Source organism: Rhipicephalus sanguineus, chromosome 5 (genome assembly GCF_013339695.2).
Source record: "Rhipicephalus sanguineus isolate Rsan-2018 chromosome 5, BIME_Rsan_1.4, whole genome shotgun sequence".
Classification (NCBI taxonomy): Eukaryota; Metazoa; Arthropoda; class Arachnida; order Ixodida; family Ixodidae; genus Rhipicephalus; species Rhipicephalus sanguineus.
Window position 1 is genome coordinate 86,327,951 of NC_051180.1, and position 17,556 is coordinate 86,345,506.

Below are 17,556 nucleotides of genomic sequence, written 5' to 3' on the forward strand. Positions count from 1 at the left end.
TTTGTCATTGTGTTGTATTCACTTCTGCGATATTCCAAAAAAAAGAAAAGCAGGCTTTTAGTACTAAATATACAAAGTGCATCATACACCGAACACTACATTCAGAAGAGCACTCCTTAAAATATATTGTATGTCGTATTATGGGCTGAGCACATAAACATATTTTGTATACTGGTCATGTCAAGTCTGCCAGAAGTGGTAGCAAGACATTTGTATTACACATATCTAGCATATCATATCATATCACATATCATAGAACGCTTGTACCTGTATCTCGATTTTTTCGATTTGTTTTCCTACCAATCCTGGGAGCTGCCGCTCCCTTCATGCAAGAATGGATGAAGCAGCCTCCAAGGACCTTCCTGGCGCGCAACAATCACGTCCGGCAGCGTCAAGAAAACGGGGGAATGCCTCAAGCGGCACAGACAGCGAGGCAACGGAGTTCTACTCGGACAGCTTCGACTCATCGGACGACGACTTCACGGTTGTCATGAGCCGAAATGCAAAAAGAAGACTGCTGCGGACATCATCGTCGGCAAGTGTATCCACCGTGAAGACTACACCACAGTGCTGGCCGCACACTATGCTCTTCATGGCCATAGACCCTGCGGCCAATTTACGACTGCTAAACAGGCAAGTCCTCTCTGCATTTCTCGAGGGGCTTGTGCCAAATGAGATTAAAGACGTGAGGATCAACCCACGGAAGAATGTCCTGGCAGTAGATGTTCTGCACCGTAGCGCGCTGCAAAGCCTACGGAACATGACAGAGATTGACAATGTCAAAGTGAGATCAGTGATCCCCACAGGCTGTAACGGCAGTGTTGGCGTCATTTATGATGTCGACGTTTCCATCCCAACTGACGACTTTCCAGTTTTGATAAAGCCAACTACAGAAGGTGCCCTCATCACGCACATCGCAAGGCTCGGCCACTCACGTTGCTTGAAGCTTGTGTTTGAGGGCGACAGCCTTCCGTCACACGTCAAAGTTGGCCACGTTCGCCACCAAGTCCGTCCATACATACCGAAGCCCCTTCAATGCTACAAATGTTACAAGATAGGACATGTAAAAGGTGTCTGTACCAACAATGTTGTGTGCCCGCGGTGTGCTGAACCCCATTCAGAAGACGTCTGCCAGGCAACTGTGTTATGGCGTATTCGGGTGGGCGATTTTGAGCGCTCTAGAGCGCTCTGAAAAGTGGTCGCGCGTTCGGTTGGCAAAATCCGAGCGCTCGAACTACCTTCGGGTGGTTCTTCCGGAGCGTCAGCCTCCGACTCGGAGCGCTCCCGACCGCTCTGACTTCGAAGTGAGAGCGTGGTGCGATCTGGCCGGGAGGGGCACTAGACGCCGCGTTTACCGGCAGGTGACAGGGTGACAGCACGAGCGCGCATTTCAGAAGGGGAGAGCATCGGACGCGTAATACTTCGTACACGTGTGTCGTATTGTGTTCGTGGCGTTTTTGAGCGCTTGTGTGGTGAGTTCACATGTACCAAGCCATAACTGCACCATGTCGAAACGGAGGCGGCTACTGAAGGCGGACGAAACGTAAATGGTGTTACAGCAGCTCGCAGACGAGTGCCTTCACATCGATGACGCCGAGCAACTTAATTAATAGCGTATGGCAACGCATTACATGCGAGTACAAAGCTTAATCGTATTGGCAAAAACAAGCGCTCTATGCCGAGCTCTCGTGTGATCGTGAACGGCGTAGGAGACGGCCGGCGTCCGCCATGCTAGGCCTACCTCTCGGAATCGTGACGGCGAGCTATTGCAATGTGCTTGTCGTTCGCGAAGGCGCAGTTGTAGTGATTATTTTCTTATATAACGAAGCGTGGCTGTGCAAAGTTGTTTGTTTTGTGCTTTATTACGAAGATACGAAGTCCTCCAAGTGTGCATGCCGAGGCGCCCTATGTGGGCGGAGCCGCTGATTGCTAGTTCGCCCCGTGTGTGCTGAATCGCCGTACGCCGCACGCCGGATCGGAGGCAAAAACGTACCATCTGTCTCGTCCTTAAACCAGCAGCTCGGACGATGACGCCAGCTCGGATGGTTGACCACATTTGTCGATGTTTACCCGGCGGCTTCCCGCACTGGTTGCACGGTGGCGCTACAGGCGCGCTGCTCCGAGATCGTCGATCCATTCGGTTGGTACGCTACCTCTCGCGCTCCGATTGCGGGCTGCCTCCGCATCTGCCGGCTCCGAGCCAGAGGATCGGAGCGACCAACCGAATACGCCATTAAAGTGCCCCAACTGCCATGGTGCTCACGAAGCGTCATCTAAGGATTGCCCACGAGTGCGGAACGAGCGTGCAGTACTCAAACGTATGGTGCGCGACAATTCAACACACAGAGAGGCTGCTGCTACTGTCAGGCGACGACGGCATCGTCACAGATCACGAAACGTCGCATCTGCCGATAGAGACTCGCCATCTACCGTCAAAGCAACTGGCCACCGATCGCCAAACTTTGCAAAGACGGATACAACGAAAACAAAGGCAGGGTCAACACTCGCACCTGGTGAAGAGTGGCCCTCACTTTCACGAGCGCAACCTGATTCAGAGTCACATCGGATCCCGCCACCCTCGATGTCTTCACGAGCCAATGATGCAAAGACGACTGAAGATCGACAAGTCATAGTCATGTTGCAGTCACTTATGAGCGCAATGCGCCTTCTTTTGAGCAACATTAAGACACCGTCTGCGCAGAGCGCGCTGCAGGTGCTGGACACTTTGAGTCCGGTGCTTGCAGCTCTAGGGTAAAACCATGGCCCGCGAGATGCTATCGTTCCGTGCGGAGGTCAAGAATTCATCCGTCTTTCAGTGAAACGCAAGAGGGCTTAAGCCTCGCATGTCCGACTTTAGACAGTATGTATTCACCAACAAGTTCCCCATCGTTGTGATTTGCGAGCCCAACCTGTCAGCTCCTATAAGACTATCCGGATATGAATGCTTTATGTCCTCCACTCACGGAGAGTGCAGCAAGGTTATTATGTTTATACGCCGCGATTTGACTTACGTTCATCACCCAGTACCACCTGACGAAGAAAGCCAATACGTTTGTCTAACAGTGAAGAAGAACAAGATCACGTTCACAATTCTTGGAGCCTACATATCTCCATCAGCTCGTCTAGATTACGAGCGCTTATGCGGAATTTTGAGATCGACTCCCCAGCCGTGGGTGATAACTGGCGACTTCAATGCCCACCATTACTTATGGGGAAGCACCAAGGTGAACACTAGAGGGAGACAATTGGTGTCCCTTGCCTCTGAATACGAACTTTGCCTCTCGAATGATGGAAGTCCTACTTATCTGCGTGGACCAGCGTACAGTAGTTGCCTGGACCTTACTTTCGTTTCACGTTCGTTCGCCAGAAGAGTTCACTGGTTTTCGGATTTGGAAACGCGGGGTAGCGACCACATCCCAACATATCTGAAGATTGAAGGTCTGACTAGCTCCAAGTGCTCCAGAGCCATCACGTGCACCGACTGGCCAAATTACAAGTCAATCTTGGAGGACTGTTGTGACGGCTCACCCTTCAACCTAGTGGACGCAATGAAGAGTGCACTACAGACTACCACGCGCTCGCTTTCGATGACTTCAGCGTGCACCGATTTTGACATTGAACTCGAGAAGCTTCGAGCAATTCGCCGCCGTGCGGAACGAAGATATAGACGCACAAAGTCAAATTATGATTTGAGATTGGCTAGACGCACACAAAAGAAAATACAGCGTCACATGAACAAGCTGGCTTCGCGCCGATGGGTATCTTTTTGTGAGTCTCTGGATCCACGAAAGCCTTTGTCGCTTATATGGCGAACTATTCGTGGTCTGCATACAACCCTTGGTCAGCGCCACCCGTTTAAATCTGTGGCACTACATCTACAGTGTACGGAGTTGGACGTCGCAGAATCTTTCTGTAGAAGGATTGCCGGTGAGGCAAATCCCGCAGAAACGGGGATGGGAATGCCCGACTGCCCACTAGCTGCACGTGATCCCCGCATGGAGTGTCCGTTTTCTATGGAAGAACTAAACGCTGCGCTGGCTTTGTGCAGGCGTTCTTCAGCGCCGGGACCTGACGACATAACCTACCGTGCTCTTTGTCACCTAGGGCCTCAAGCTCGGAAGGTACTATTGCTGCTATACAACGACTCCTGGCAGACTGGTATGGTTCCACAGGAATGGAAATCAAGTCGCCTGATTCCACTCCTCAAAGCTGGCAAGTCGCCTTTGGACATTACCTCCTACCGCCCGATTGCGCTAGCTAGTTGTGTGGGAAAGGTAATGGAAAGGATGATCCTGACGCGACTAGAATGGTACTTAGAATATTACGAAATCTATCCAGATGCTATGGCCGGGTTTAGACGCGGTCGCTCGTCAATAGACAATGTGGTTGACTTGGTGACATACGTCCAACACCAGAAGGCCTGCAAACGATTATCTGCTGCTTTGTTTCTCGACGTTAAAGGGGCTTACGACAATGTCACCCACGAAGCCATCCTAAACGCGTTAGAAGCGGTAGGACTTGGTGGCAAGATCTATATGTGGGTGCACAGCTACTTGCAAAAGCGATCATTTCATGTGCAGACAGAGAATGGACCGACACCCGATTATTATGGCAGCCGTGGTGTCCCTCAAGGAGGAGTGCTAAGCCCGACCTTGTTCAACCTGACGCTCATTAAACTAGTCGACAACCAGCCAAGCAGCGTACGACTTTCCATTTATGCTGACGACATCTGTATATGGTCGTCAGCTGTGACGCGGCTTCAACTTCGCGCTCGACTTCAGAAGGCAGCTACAGTGACATCTCGCTACCTGCGTAATCAAGGACTCGAAATCGCAAGTGAAAAGTGTGCAGTCGTGGCATTCACCAGAAAGCCAATGTCCGCTTACGGCATATCAGTTAACGGCCAATGTGTGTCATCCAGCAGGAGTCACAGATTCTTGGGAGTCATAATCGACAGAGACCTGTCTTGGACTCCTCACGTAAACTATGTGAAAAAGCGGCTGAACGCTATCTGTCACCTGTTCAGGTTCCTCGCAGGAAAAACTTGGGGAGTATCCATACACTCTATGTTGCAGTTGTACCGGGTATTATTTATCGGGTTCCTGCGATACAGCCTACCTGCAATAGCCAATACCTGCAAAACTAACCTTCGTACGATACAAGGCATTCAAGCTCAGGCTCTTAGGATATGCCTTGGTTTACCACGCTGCACTTCAACAGCTGAAACCATTGCAATTGCTCAGGACTACTCGATCACGACGCACATCACCGTTGAGACCATGCACACTTACCTCAGGCAATATGCCAGGAATCCTTCCCACCACCTGGCAAGCCTCGCTGCGGAAAGGCCCCGTACGACATTTAGCGCAACTGTCTACGCCCATCGCGCATCGTTCACATCAGGGTATGCGCCCGCGGAGAAGCCGGTGTTTCCTCCGTGGTGCATGTACCTTCCACAAGTATGCCTAACAATTCCAGGGCTGCAGAAGAAATCAGCTTTATCCACCCCAGCACTAAAACAATTGAGCCTACTTTTCTTGCACGAAACCTACAGTAACCACGTACACATCTACACCGATGGGTCGACCACGGCATCCAGTTCCGGCGGTGCGGTGGTGATACCAGCACAAGAAATAACCCTACGACTCAAAATATCCCATGTAACTACATCTACGGCGGCAGAACTTACGGCTCTGCGTTGTGCCCTAGAGTACATCGATTCGGAGAAACCGAGCAGATGGGCTGTTTTCTCCGACTCGAAACCGGCGTTACAGTGCCTGCGGTCACCTCTCCGACGCGGATGCCATGAACAGCTTACGTACGAAACTCTCAAGATTCATCACCGCGTCAAAGAAAAAGGCCACGAGGTTGACTTTCAATGGCTACCTGGTCATTGCGGGATCAGTGGCAATGTTTCCGCAGACAATGCTGCTCGCACATCCCATCAAGAAGAGACAACCGTTCCGATTCCTCTTTCCAGGACAGACGCTGCGAGGCAGCTTCGTCACCTGGCACGTAGTCTCTGTTTGGCGGAATGGAACATGCCAAGTATACGACGTACGAGACTCCACCAAATAAACCCTACGCTGGAACTCCGACCTCCATCCGGACTTCGTCGACGTGAAGCTTCACTTCTTTGTCGGCTTTGGTTGGGAGTCGCCTTCACGAAGGCATACACAACATTAATTGGAATCACCGACAGTGCGGCATGCGAGGTCTGCAGTACTGAGGAAGACATTGATCATCTGCTATGCCGCTGCCCTCGATTTGCCTCCGAAAGACGAACTCTTTCTAATGCGATGCGACGATTGGACGATCGGCCGCTCTCCGTGCAGATGCTTCTGGAGCACCGTCCCCATCGCTCGTCGGCCCACAAGGCAGTTAAAGCACTTTTGTGCTTTTTAAGGACTACGGGCCTGTGTGAACGCTTGTGAGCGCTTGTGACTATTTTTACAGTGCCACCGCCACATACGCGTCAGTGCATTTATTGATCATTTCCTTTTTTTTTTCGCTCCCCCTCTCTCTCTGTCTCTCCCATCTTTCTACTCCCCTTCCCTTTCCCCCGGCGTAGGGTAGCCAACCGGACTGCTGTCTGGTTAACCTCCCTGCCTTCTCCTTTTCGTATTCCTTCCTCTCTTCCTAGCAAGCCTTAAATCTTTCTCGGTTTACCTGTGAAAAATAGTGAGAAAATCGTTTTCATGTTGCTAGTATTTCTTCTTAAACCTAGTGCTCTTCGGGAGAGAGCTTCCATTTAGCAACATACTTGTGCATGTGTGCCTATGTGTGTATGAATTCTGCAGCCTATTTTAAAGAGTATTAAATTATTTAATGGAAGTCTTTAGTAGTGACTGAGGATTACTTGTTGTGGTAAGATAGTGTGACTTTGTTGTTTTAAAGACAATTTTTCTCGGTTTGTGCGTCTTATCTCTTCTTTCGTGCCAGAACTTCACAGGAGGGACCAAGGGGGGTGTTCACATCACTGACGTCACAAACGCAAGTCGAACAATGCTTATGGACATCGAAACATTGAAGTGGGATAACTTCCTGTGCAAGTGAGTGCATCTTGAATCGTCTGGGTTTTGTTGTACTTTCTGGGTTTTTCCTTCCTCTTTTTTTTGTAGTCATTGTGTCTGTGTAACACTCGTAGCCAGTGGTTTTGTAAGCGGCCGTATCATGTTTGTTTGAGAAGTTTACTTGATACATGCTTGAACTTGAAGCTAACACTTGCTCACTTCTCGTATAGCGTTCACAAGCAAGTCCCGACCAGTGGAGCACACACGCTTATTTACTCAGGTTGTTTAGCTATTTCTGAGGTAAAGAGTTTCTAAAAAAATTTTTATTCAAATGCATTCACACATACAGGGAGCAAGTGTGCAATATCGGAACCGTGTGAATACGTTGCATAGAACAGATCCTTCTACTTTCCAAATAAGACAGCCTCGAGTGGAGGCATGTGCGGGAAATGCAGTCATTCTTCATGTTCAGAAATTTATGTAGTTAGGTGCACTGTTGGCACAAATAAATGCCATTACTGGTAATGGCCAAGGTCTGACGTGTGACAAATTATAGAGCATTTTGTCTTCTTCTACAAGCACACCTACAGCCGTCTTTAATATGTAGTGTGCCATCATTCAGACATTGGTCAGTGCAATTTTGCTATCATCTGTTCTTGTATTTGACACCTAGAATGTGTAGTGACAGCTTGTTCTTGCAAAACTAGCGAGACACTTATGATGTGTGCCATAGGGTGTGCTTGTTGAACAATGCATATCATTTTTGATTGTCTATTGCTAATCTCCAGGGAAGCGCCTCTCATTCACTCGGCTATATGTGGCCGAGTGAATGATACGGCAGGTTTGCCATTCAAAAGAAAACACCACCAATACTTTGCATGGTTGGATAGAGGCAGTTTAGAAATTTCTTGCCAGAAATGTCGCCATCTTGTCTAGAGGATCTATTATATTAAAATGTTGCCATTTCTATTCATATAGCTCACTTTGTTCAATATATATGGGTGGATGTACTACTTGCTTTTCATTCTTAGTACTTTATTTGCCACTATATCTTTCCACACTGTCACTATGTACAGTGCCTCTTTACTCATCAATAAATCTGCTTTATACTTGTACATGATACATACTGAAAAAACGTAAATAATATAAGTTACCAAATATAGCACAAAAAAATATTTCACTCGAGTACAAAATATTGAACATACTGAATTCTAGAAAATGCTTGGGAATAGCATTTCGCTACTTTGAAGGTGCTAGTATACTGCCACGATACATTCTCTTGTGAAGTTCGAAAAGTAGGTAGCACAATGAAACTCTTTGCTGCCATCGGTTTTCTTAAATGTGGTAGTAAGAAAATGTTTACTGCCAAAAAGCTTTATTGACCCGCAAGGTGAGTTGTTTCTCAAACTGTTCACCTGAGAGCTTGCCTCTATTTTACTTGAAAATGTAGCTTCCAGTGCTAAAAAGGCGCTCCACAGATGTGGTACATTATACTGAATAGCAAATATGCAAATTGCAAGGTATTTCGACATGGCTCCAACTTTGCCAACTCTAAAACACCCCGCCTTCACCATCTGAAACAAGTTGGCAAAGATAGGTTAAAGGCTGCTGTAGCCCTGTCAAACCTTCAGCCTGTCTGGAAAGTTAGAGGCTGTGTGAGTTTCATCTGGCAAGAGTTGATTGAATATGGTATACTTCATTAGCAGCCCATTATGAACACTAATGAGCAAAGTTTGATTAATTTATTATGTATATGGAAACAATGTTCAAAGTGGCATATTGTGTCAAAGGAAACTAGTTGCCGCATAACTTGCTGCCATCAACTTGATCTAAGCCCATTGTTGTGATATGCAGTTGTGGAGTTATCTGGCTTACGTGTACTTCTCCTTGCAGGTTCTTTGGGGTGCCAATGTCGATACTTCCGAAGATTTGTAGCTCTTCAGAAATCTATGGGAGAATGTGTGAAGGTCCACTTCTTGGTGTTCCCATTTCAGGGGTAAACAACAATTTTGGCATGTGCCAATCTTTAACATGCATGTACTTGCATGTGAGCGTACATGTGGAGGAGAACATAATTGGTGCTGAAGATTCACATCTGTTGTGCTCTACCCAGTGCAAATTATATGCACTGTTCACACTGCCTCTTGGTATTCATTATATGTTTTATCTTTTTTCTTAGTGCCTCGGAGACCAAAGTGCAGCGCTTGTGGGTCAACTGTGTTTCGACATCGGTGAAGCCAAGTGCACGTAAGTATTACTCTCATGTAATTATATGCAGCTTATAACATGGTGTGTTGTCTCTGTGCGGCTGGAACTGAAATACAGTCGAACCCGCTTATAACGAACTCTAAAGTGTCGCGAAAAGTGGTCGCTATATCAGTAGTTCGTTGTATATGGACTCGCCTTTAAAAACATGCGCTTTGCGGCCAAGCCGTTTTTTTTTTTCTTTTTTTCTTTTTGCACCTATACCCTCCGGTGAAAAGCTAAGCCTCTTCGCGTCGTGAAGCGACGCCCGCTATCTGCTCACGAGTGAATTACCCACCTTTGCAATCAACTGACACTGTTTCACCGAAGCGCGGTACTGCCACATGGAGCCGATCATCCCTGGCTAGTTGCGTGCAGCGCGTCACCTACTTGGCTCGCGGAGTCACTGCCGGGCCGCTTGCTGTATGCGCGCTTTTGTATGTTCTTCGTGCCTGCTTCACTCCGGACCGTGCACGGGTGCGGCGGATAGCCTGTTCGTTCAACGCGGTGAAAACAAGCATTTTGCAAGCAACGCGCTCTCTACGCCTCCGCGATGCTCTCGCGGCCCTGCACGACGATGCGCGGCGCACTTGAGTTGTCACCTAGTCAAGCACGCAGTATACGCTCGCTGTCAGTGCATCGACGTTTCTCGGTGGCCACGCAACAACAGCAAGCTACTTTCGTTTCTACAAAGCGACGCGCACTTTAAAACGGTCTTGCACAGCGCGGCGGCGGCGAACTTGCAAACGGCAGCATGGCGCGCTCGTACCGCCATCAATCCGCACAGTGTACGGCGAACGCCACACGCGCAGCCGAGCAGATATCTACAGTTGACTGTGACATAAGGTTGTCGGCTATAAGTCATAACTACAGGTTCATCGACGGCTACCACCTCGCCTTCGCTCTTATGCTTATCTGCGAAGACATCGCCGCAATCGCGCGGAGATCGTTATCACCGATCGACCGGTCTCTGCCGTTACCGAAAAGACGGACGACCTTTTGCGGCACATTGTGGCGTCGACGAGTTTAGGGACGCAGTGAATCTTTATGTGATGGAAAGTTATCGCGGTTATTACTTCTTGCATTTATGCCTTCTTGCGTTCCAAGGCATTGTTTGATTCATCGTAGGCGGTCGTAGCTGCAGAGAACGGCGTCAGGAAAGGTGCGAAAGCTGATCGCGAGGCTTCATGCTGCCTCCTTTTTTTTCCCTCACTGACATTCTGCCACTGAAGAAAAGGCTGGAAAGTGAGCGACCTCGCTCGCAGAGTCTGAAATCTGCGTGCGGTGCTCGCCGATCAGAGATATGTTAGTCGCGGGTAAGCTGGAGCGAGGCACACGCGAGCGCGCGCCCCTCTCGCGCTTTAGAAGGCCTGTTTTAACTTTTTTTCACTTCGTATGCGCCATATTTTTACCGCAGCCGTGTCTGAAGTGTTCGTTGTAAAAGTAGGAGGCTTTGAAAAATGTTCGCTATATGTGGACGCACCTTCAATGGTTAGCATTGGAAAATCGTTAGTGCACCCAAATATGGTCATTATAACCGATAGATCGTTATACGTGGGATCGTTATAAGTGGGTTCGACTGTATTACAATGTAAGGCGAACATTGCTGCCATGCTAGGAACTATATGCGTTAATGTCATCGGATCAAGAACTTCTCAGGAACTGATTTGTTTATACAATCAGTTTGGTTTAGGAACGGATTCTATACAGTCTGTAATTTAAAGTACCAGTAAGCCTATTTTGAGATGTCAGCACTTATTAAATGGCACCAGTCAAAAGAGGATATGAATTCGGTGTGTGTCAAACCACCATCAGTTCTTTCTGCAAGTTAATGAGGAGTGCTATGATCATTTGTTTCTGTCTAATCAGGTCTTCTTAAATTGAGCCCTTCTAATAGAAATGCTTGCTTTTGTACTGCCAAGTTAGTGCCCTTGTGGTCCAACACTAAGCAAGCTTGCAGTGCCATTTTTTTATATTTTCAGACCAAAATTGAAAACAGTGTTTGTAACGTAAACTCATTCTGTGTTATCAAGTTTGACGTGCATCATATTTTAATTTACAAGTAATACTATGTGTAGGATGTAATCCACCACCAACAGATTTTTTTTGTGTGTGGGAGTTATTTCTGCTAAATCATTTTATAACTCTGCTGTCGTATTACAGCCTCGCATGAGTTCAGTGGTTGTATATCTTGTAGGCTGCCAGAAAGCTTAGGCAAAAGAACGGAATGTTAACTTCCTGTGTTCCTGACCCCTTTGACACACTTGTGATGAGCAGATAAGCGATTTGTAGGCAGTGAGATAAGTTGAGATAAGTGAAGGTCACTGATGTTGCTGTACCTCATTGTGTTCACGCAGAAGCATGGCTGCATGATAAAAACTCATGTGATCCCACTTGCTATAGTATATGCTGCAATCGACATGCATACGCATTGTGTATTGTTGTAACGTGGTCAGTGCACTTCTGTTATTAATTGGTGCGTTTATAAATACACAGCAATCATGTTAATTACACATTTAACGTAAAATTTTGGCATACTTGATGGAGTTATAAACGGCAAGTACCTAAAATGTGTCTACATGATATGTCACACCACGTGATCGCCCCACTTCTGTTGTGGTGAAAAGTGCACTGTAGCATGCATTACTAGCGATTTATTCGAACAGGGATAATAGGTGTTAAAACGGGCATAATATTGGTTGTAATAACGTCACTGACCCAATTGAAAGACGTGCTTGAGTAGGCATTTAGCACATTGAAAAGGCAATTAAAAAATATTGAGACTACAGTGGAACCTCAATTATATGTCCCCCGGCTATGCGACAACCCGCATTTTACGACGAATCGTTTCGGTCCCGGCAAAGCCCCCAGAGACATAATGCATTTAAAGCCTCTGTTACACGGCACTGTTTTACGCCGAACCCGTGTCTTAGGATGACTTTCTGGCACCATCCAATAAAAAAATTATCCGTTTTTTGAACTCGAATGTAACACACACGAAATTAATGTGAGTTAAAATAAATATGAGTGTAATCAGCTGTTTGATATGAAACTGATATACCCCTATAAAAAGTAAGAGAGAGAGCGAGACAGGTACAATTTGCCTTATTAGAATGGATAATTTAATCTCTTGACAGTTCACTTTCTTCGGTGATATATCATCGCCTCTGGATTGCATGCATGTTCCAGGGCTGTTACCTTAACAAGCTCAATCTACACGAAGTAGATTAAGCTGGTTGTCAAGCTCGTCTTCAAGGTCCGAATATTTTGCCCTTTTTGGCCTATGGAAACTTTTCTTGGTCGACATGCAACTGAAGATCTCGCTTTTTTCGCACTACTCACGGTCGCAGCCTCGACACTGCTATCTTCGGTGTGCAAAATAACTCTGTTCACATGAGCGTTCAATATTGAGGCAGCATATCACCAACTGCTGTTGCCAATGTAGTTGTGGTTTCGTTTTTACGACCAGGCAATTTTCATACTCAATTTATGGGAAAGATGCGCGTTGGGTTCAATTTTTTAAAAGTTGAGATTAAAGATTCGTTCACTCCTCCTTCAATTAAATGTTAAGCTATCACACTCCTCCTTCAATTAAATGTTAAGCTATCATTTTTAAAGTAATGTAATCTACCTTCCTTGAAGAAGTGCAGGGTTGTGCCGTGGCCTTATTTAGACGGTCTTTACCCATTTTTTTTTGGGCAAGGCTGGGGGTCGTCATTACCTATATTCTTAGTTTTTTAATCATACAACGCCGGGATATATGACAGTTTTGCACGGTCCCCTCAAAGTAGTATAATCGGGGTTCCATTGTACCTTTGTTTTGAATATAGTATGTGCATTTCAACACTGCCTCCTTTGAAGTAGTCCCCTTGCACAGCACTACAGTGATCTCTTGATTCCTACCCTCTTGCGAGTACGTCTCCTGGCAAATTGCTAGTGTGCCCTGCAGGAGCAGTCATAATGTTGTGTTGCAGTAAGCCTTGGTAGATCTTGTGATGCACGTGACAGTTGTCTGGTGGTTCAGAGCAAGACAGGTGTTCCCTTGGTCCAGTTGTCTGCTCATCTGTGTAATGTTACTTTTGCTATGTGGCCATGAAAATAGTCACGTGCCCTTCAAAATAAACCCAACTCTCTTTGCTTTTGGGTATTTGTCCAGCACCTACAGATGCTGCATTTTGTGCACCTAGAACCATAGGTTATATACGTACTTAGGTGGATAATAAAGTAGCTGTGATGTGTATGTTGAAGTGATGCCACTAAAAAGCAGGTATATTTTCGCTTACCCTTACCCATTTCACCATTAAAGAAGTACTGACAGAAAAGTTTTCAAGGCGAGATAACCTGTGGGATAGATTTGTGTGGACACACATGCACCATCTACGAAATATCAAGGGATAATATAGCCTAGAACACATTTAAAATCAATATTAAAGTGCGTGTTGCGTCACTGCGCACTAAACGCGCCTTTGGTTTTCGTGTAAACAACCAACCGCCACCTGCGTCATGAGTTTGTGTTGGCTGCCATGATCCTTACAAGCGCTGTCTCCTAGCAGACCTTTTCAACGGAAAGAGGCGGAAGACTTGCACAGGAATGAAAAGGCTGACGTCCTTGCCTCGGCAGTGCATTTTTGGAGGATCACGCATATTTACAATGTCTCGGAGGGGATTATAGCAGCACCCAGAAAGCCTTCGTTGAAAAAAGTTGTCAACACGGTGCTCATGTGCACGCTGTTTTGGGTGCTCACGCAGCCAGCTATGTTTACATGAAAACTAGGTGTGTGCAAATATTCGAAATTTCAAATATTTTTCTAATACATAGTGTTTGCTATTCGATTCAATTCACACTGGAATTATACTATTCGGACAATTCGAACTTCCCAAAGACAAATACGGTCAATGTCTGATTGAAAATGACCTCTTGAGATTTTCAATATGCTTCACCTCATCACACCCCCGTATTGCGGCAAAGCTGCCTTTCAAGCTGTGCTAGGGTCACAAATGTATTAACTCAAGAAAACGCTGGTTCCAACATGGAGATGAAAGATGTGGCAGAGGTGAGGGCTCAATTAATGCTGTTTTGGACCTAAAATTTGGGCAGGAAGTCCGAAAAATTGGACGCTGAAGCTTTTTAGCATCCAAAATTTCAGATGTTCTTATATATCAATGTTTACAAGGCAGATTTGAAACTACGGACTTGAAGGGAGCAGACCCTTGTCCACCACATCAGTTGGGCTTCCACAGAATTTGAAAGAGGAGGAGCAGCTGAGGAAATGGCATCTTTGCCTATCACATGTAAAATGTTGTCGGGAACACTTCCGTCGCACCAAATCATGTACATAAATACAAATTGGCCTCTACATTGCCTCATTCTTGATAAGACAACTATGAAACACCACCTCGCCAGCGCTTCATCAACCTAGTGAAAAGAAACACTTTCATGTTGCTATCTCATAAGAATATGCTTAGGAATCCTCACCAACTTTTTTTTCTGCAATTTCGCTTCGAAGAATTAGAAAAATATTCGAGAAATATTCCAAAAATATTCGATTCACACTCACACTTCAATATTCGAATTCGCTTTGCACCCAAAATTTTGCTATCTGCACAGCTCTAATGAAAACCACTCTGGGTCCCGCCTCACACGGCGCTCTCTGAAGCCGAAACTGTGACTGGGCGCTATAAAACGGTCTCCAAATAGTTAACCGTTGCGCATTTGAGCAAACGAGCTTTTCAGCCGTGATAAGTTGGTTGTTAGCTGCTTATTGCAACAGAAAAAAGACAAGATGCAAAATTTTGTGTCAGTGCTTTAAAGGAACCGACAACCAATTTTCATGGTACACATTTTCTTCAGTGGAACGGAAACCTCACCGGTCAGTGTCTATTCACTGAATCGTAACATGAAAAACGCCGCGAAACATTTGCAATCAGAATTTTTCCATCTGCGGCGAATATGAAGTCATATACACACGAGACAACATGTGCTGGAAATGGTGAGCGCGAGAGTGGTTCGTGTTCGAGTGCTGTGAGTTACTGCGCATGCATGCACTACGCGCGCATGCGCTGCGGCTCGACATGATCCACTGGCGGCCGTGAAGGCAGCGCCGCTTCTCACCGTGCAGCTCCTTTTACCTCATAAGCAGCACGGAATTGAGTGGGGCTGGATAATAATATACATACTCTAACTTTGAGGACTACCGTATTTTCTCGCATATAACCCGCACCAAAAATTGAAAAAAATCGTTTGAAAAGTAAGGGTCCAGGTTATCTGCGAATAATCCGGAAGCAGAGGTCGGCTTCACGGCAGTGCATGGCCCAGCACGCCACTGCCACCAGGGATTGTTGTGTGAACCGAAGATAACGCGTGGATGAATGGTGACCTCATCTGTGACTGGCTTCGCATGATCTGGGAGAAGAGGCCGGGCGCCATGTTGGCACGGCGGTCGATGCTGGCGTTGGACTCGTTTCGAGGCCACTGCACTGACGCAGTGAAAGCGCACCTCGTTGACCACCGCACCGACCTCGTGATCATACCCGGTGGCATGACTTCCATGTTACAGCCACTGGACGTGTGCCTCAATAAGCCGTTCAAGGCGCACGTGAAGCGGCTGTATGCCGAGTGGATGGCCGACGGCCTTTACGCCCTCACACCGATAGGGCGCGTGCGGAGGCCAGACATTGCGCTGCTGTGCCAGTGGATCGTGGATGCGTGGGGGGCGATTCCGGCTGACATGGTGTGCAAGAGCTTCAAAAAGTCCACCATCAGCAATTGCTTGGATGGCACCGAAGACGATTGCGTCTTCGAGAGCGGCGACGAAGCCTCGGATGGCAGCAGCGACAGTGGCGAGTCGGGCGATGATTGAAGGAACGGGAATCTGTGCCGTCAACGTTGCGGCGATCGCTTCGAAATAAAGTTCTTTTGTAAACGAGATTGTGACTATGCAGTTGTGACTTCCAAAAACAGTTTTTTTAAGCTAAGCATGCGGGTTATACGCGAGGATTTTTTTTTCTTTTTTCGGGGAGTTCAAAGTTAGGGGTGCGGGTTATATGCGAGAAAATACGGTAATTATGGCATGCATGACAGCATCAGACTACGCACAGCAAAATGATCGACTTCATAATTCAACTTCAAGGCTCTTCCGCTAGTCTGCGCGACGTACCAGTTTTTTTTACTTTTACACACGATTTAAAAATATACAGTAAAACCTCGGTGATACGAATCTCACAGGGTCACCGGGACTATTCGTATCATCCAAAATTCGTATCACCAGAATACATGGAAAATAATATAAATATGCGACAAAAGAAAGCTGTCGTATGTTTTCATTTATTGTTTCTCAGGGACGCAGCAACGTCATGAACAGTTCTGAATGATTGCCAGTAATGTGTTTAGATGTCAACGATCATAGTTGTACTCGTAAATATGTGGCGCGTGCGCGCATGTGTAATTAATTAATCTGGTGTGCTGTGACACGTGACCGCTAGTAGCCCCATCCAACTCTTGGTACGCTTTTTCGCATGACATCGGAGTGTTGCGGCGAAAGTGACTTATGGAGTGCTTTGCACGTGATTGAACGGCAGAAAATTTTAGGACCGCTGTCCTTTGTTATTACTTTCTTACCGTGGTGGTGTTTTGGATGTTTTTTGGAAGATTTGCTGCCGTGCCTGCACAATCGGGAGGTTTGCTCAAAATTCGGGAATCTCCTGTGGAAATCGGAGAGTTGGCAGGTGTGCACGTCCCCCACAGTCATGCATGTTCATGTTGCTAGGCCTAGCTCCTTCGCGAAGACATGACTTGCATCTACGTGGCAGGCACGTGTAAACAAAGTACAATGACGCTGCCTCGAGCACAGCAGCACGTGTCGACGCGTTAAAAAGAGAGAGAGAGCACGCTACGTTAGCATCATCTGTAATTTAAACGCGAAGGTACATGAAGGCGCATTGAGGCCTCCAAGATTCGTGCTCACAGTCTCTGATGTCTCGGAGGTTATGACGCGCCGCTTATAGACTGTTCTGACAAACTGGCGGTGCGGCGCGCATGACCGCGCGCGATTGCCTTATCTTTCGCGACAGCACAGGCAGCGCCTGTTAGTTCGTACCTGCGTGGTAGCGTACGTTCGTATCAAACGTCACCGGGTGAAAATCGGTTCGTAACAACCGTACTCCATTACATTGCATGCTAAAGGGCCTTGGTCGGGACCACAGAAAAAGTCGTATCGCCCTGAAATTCGTACGAGCCGTGATCGTATCACCGAGGTTCTACTGTAAATCCTACTCACAACGTGAAAAGGATGCTGGAATC

The 17,556-nt window shown here is 46.8% G+C and overlaps 1 protein-coding gene across 3 annotated transcripts in view; it reads left to right on the forward strand.

Annotated features, from left to right (window-relative positions):
• Positions 1 to 17,556, forward strand: part of LOC119393944 (glycerol kinase) — a 56,418-nt gene that overhangs the window by 6,529 nt on the left and 32,333 nt on the right. For all 3 annotated transcript variants that reach the window (XM_037661139.2, XM_037661140.2, XM_037661141.2), the window contains exons 7-9: positions 6,943 to 7,052; positions 8,907 to 9,009; positions 9,193 to 9,260. In XM_037661139.2, the coding sequence (XP_037517067.1) occupies positions 6,943 to 7,052; positions 8,907 to 9,009; positions 9,193 to 9,260 (281 nt within the window). The remainder of the gene's footprint in view (positions 1 to 6,942; positions 7,053 to 8,906; positions 9,010 to 9,192; positions 9,261 to 17,556) is intronic.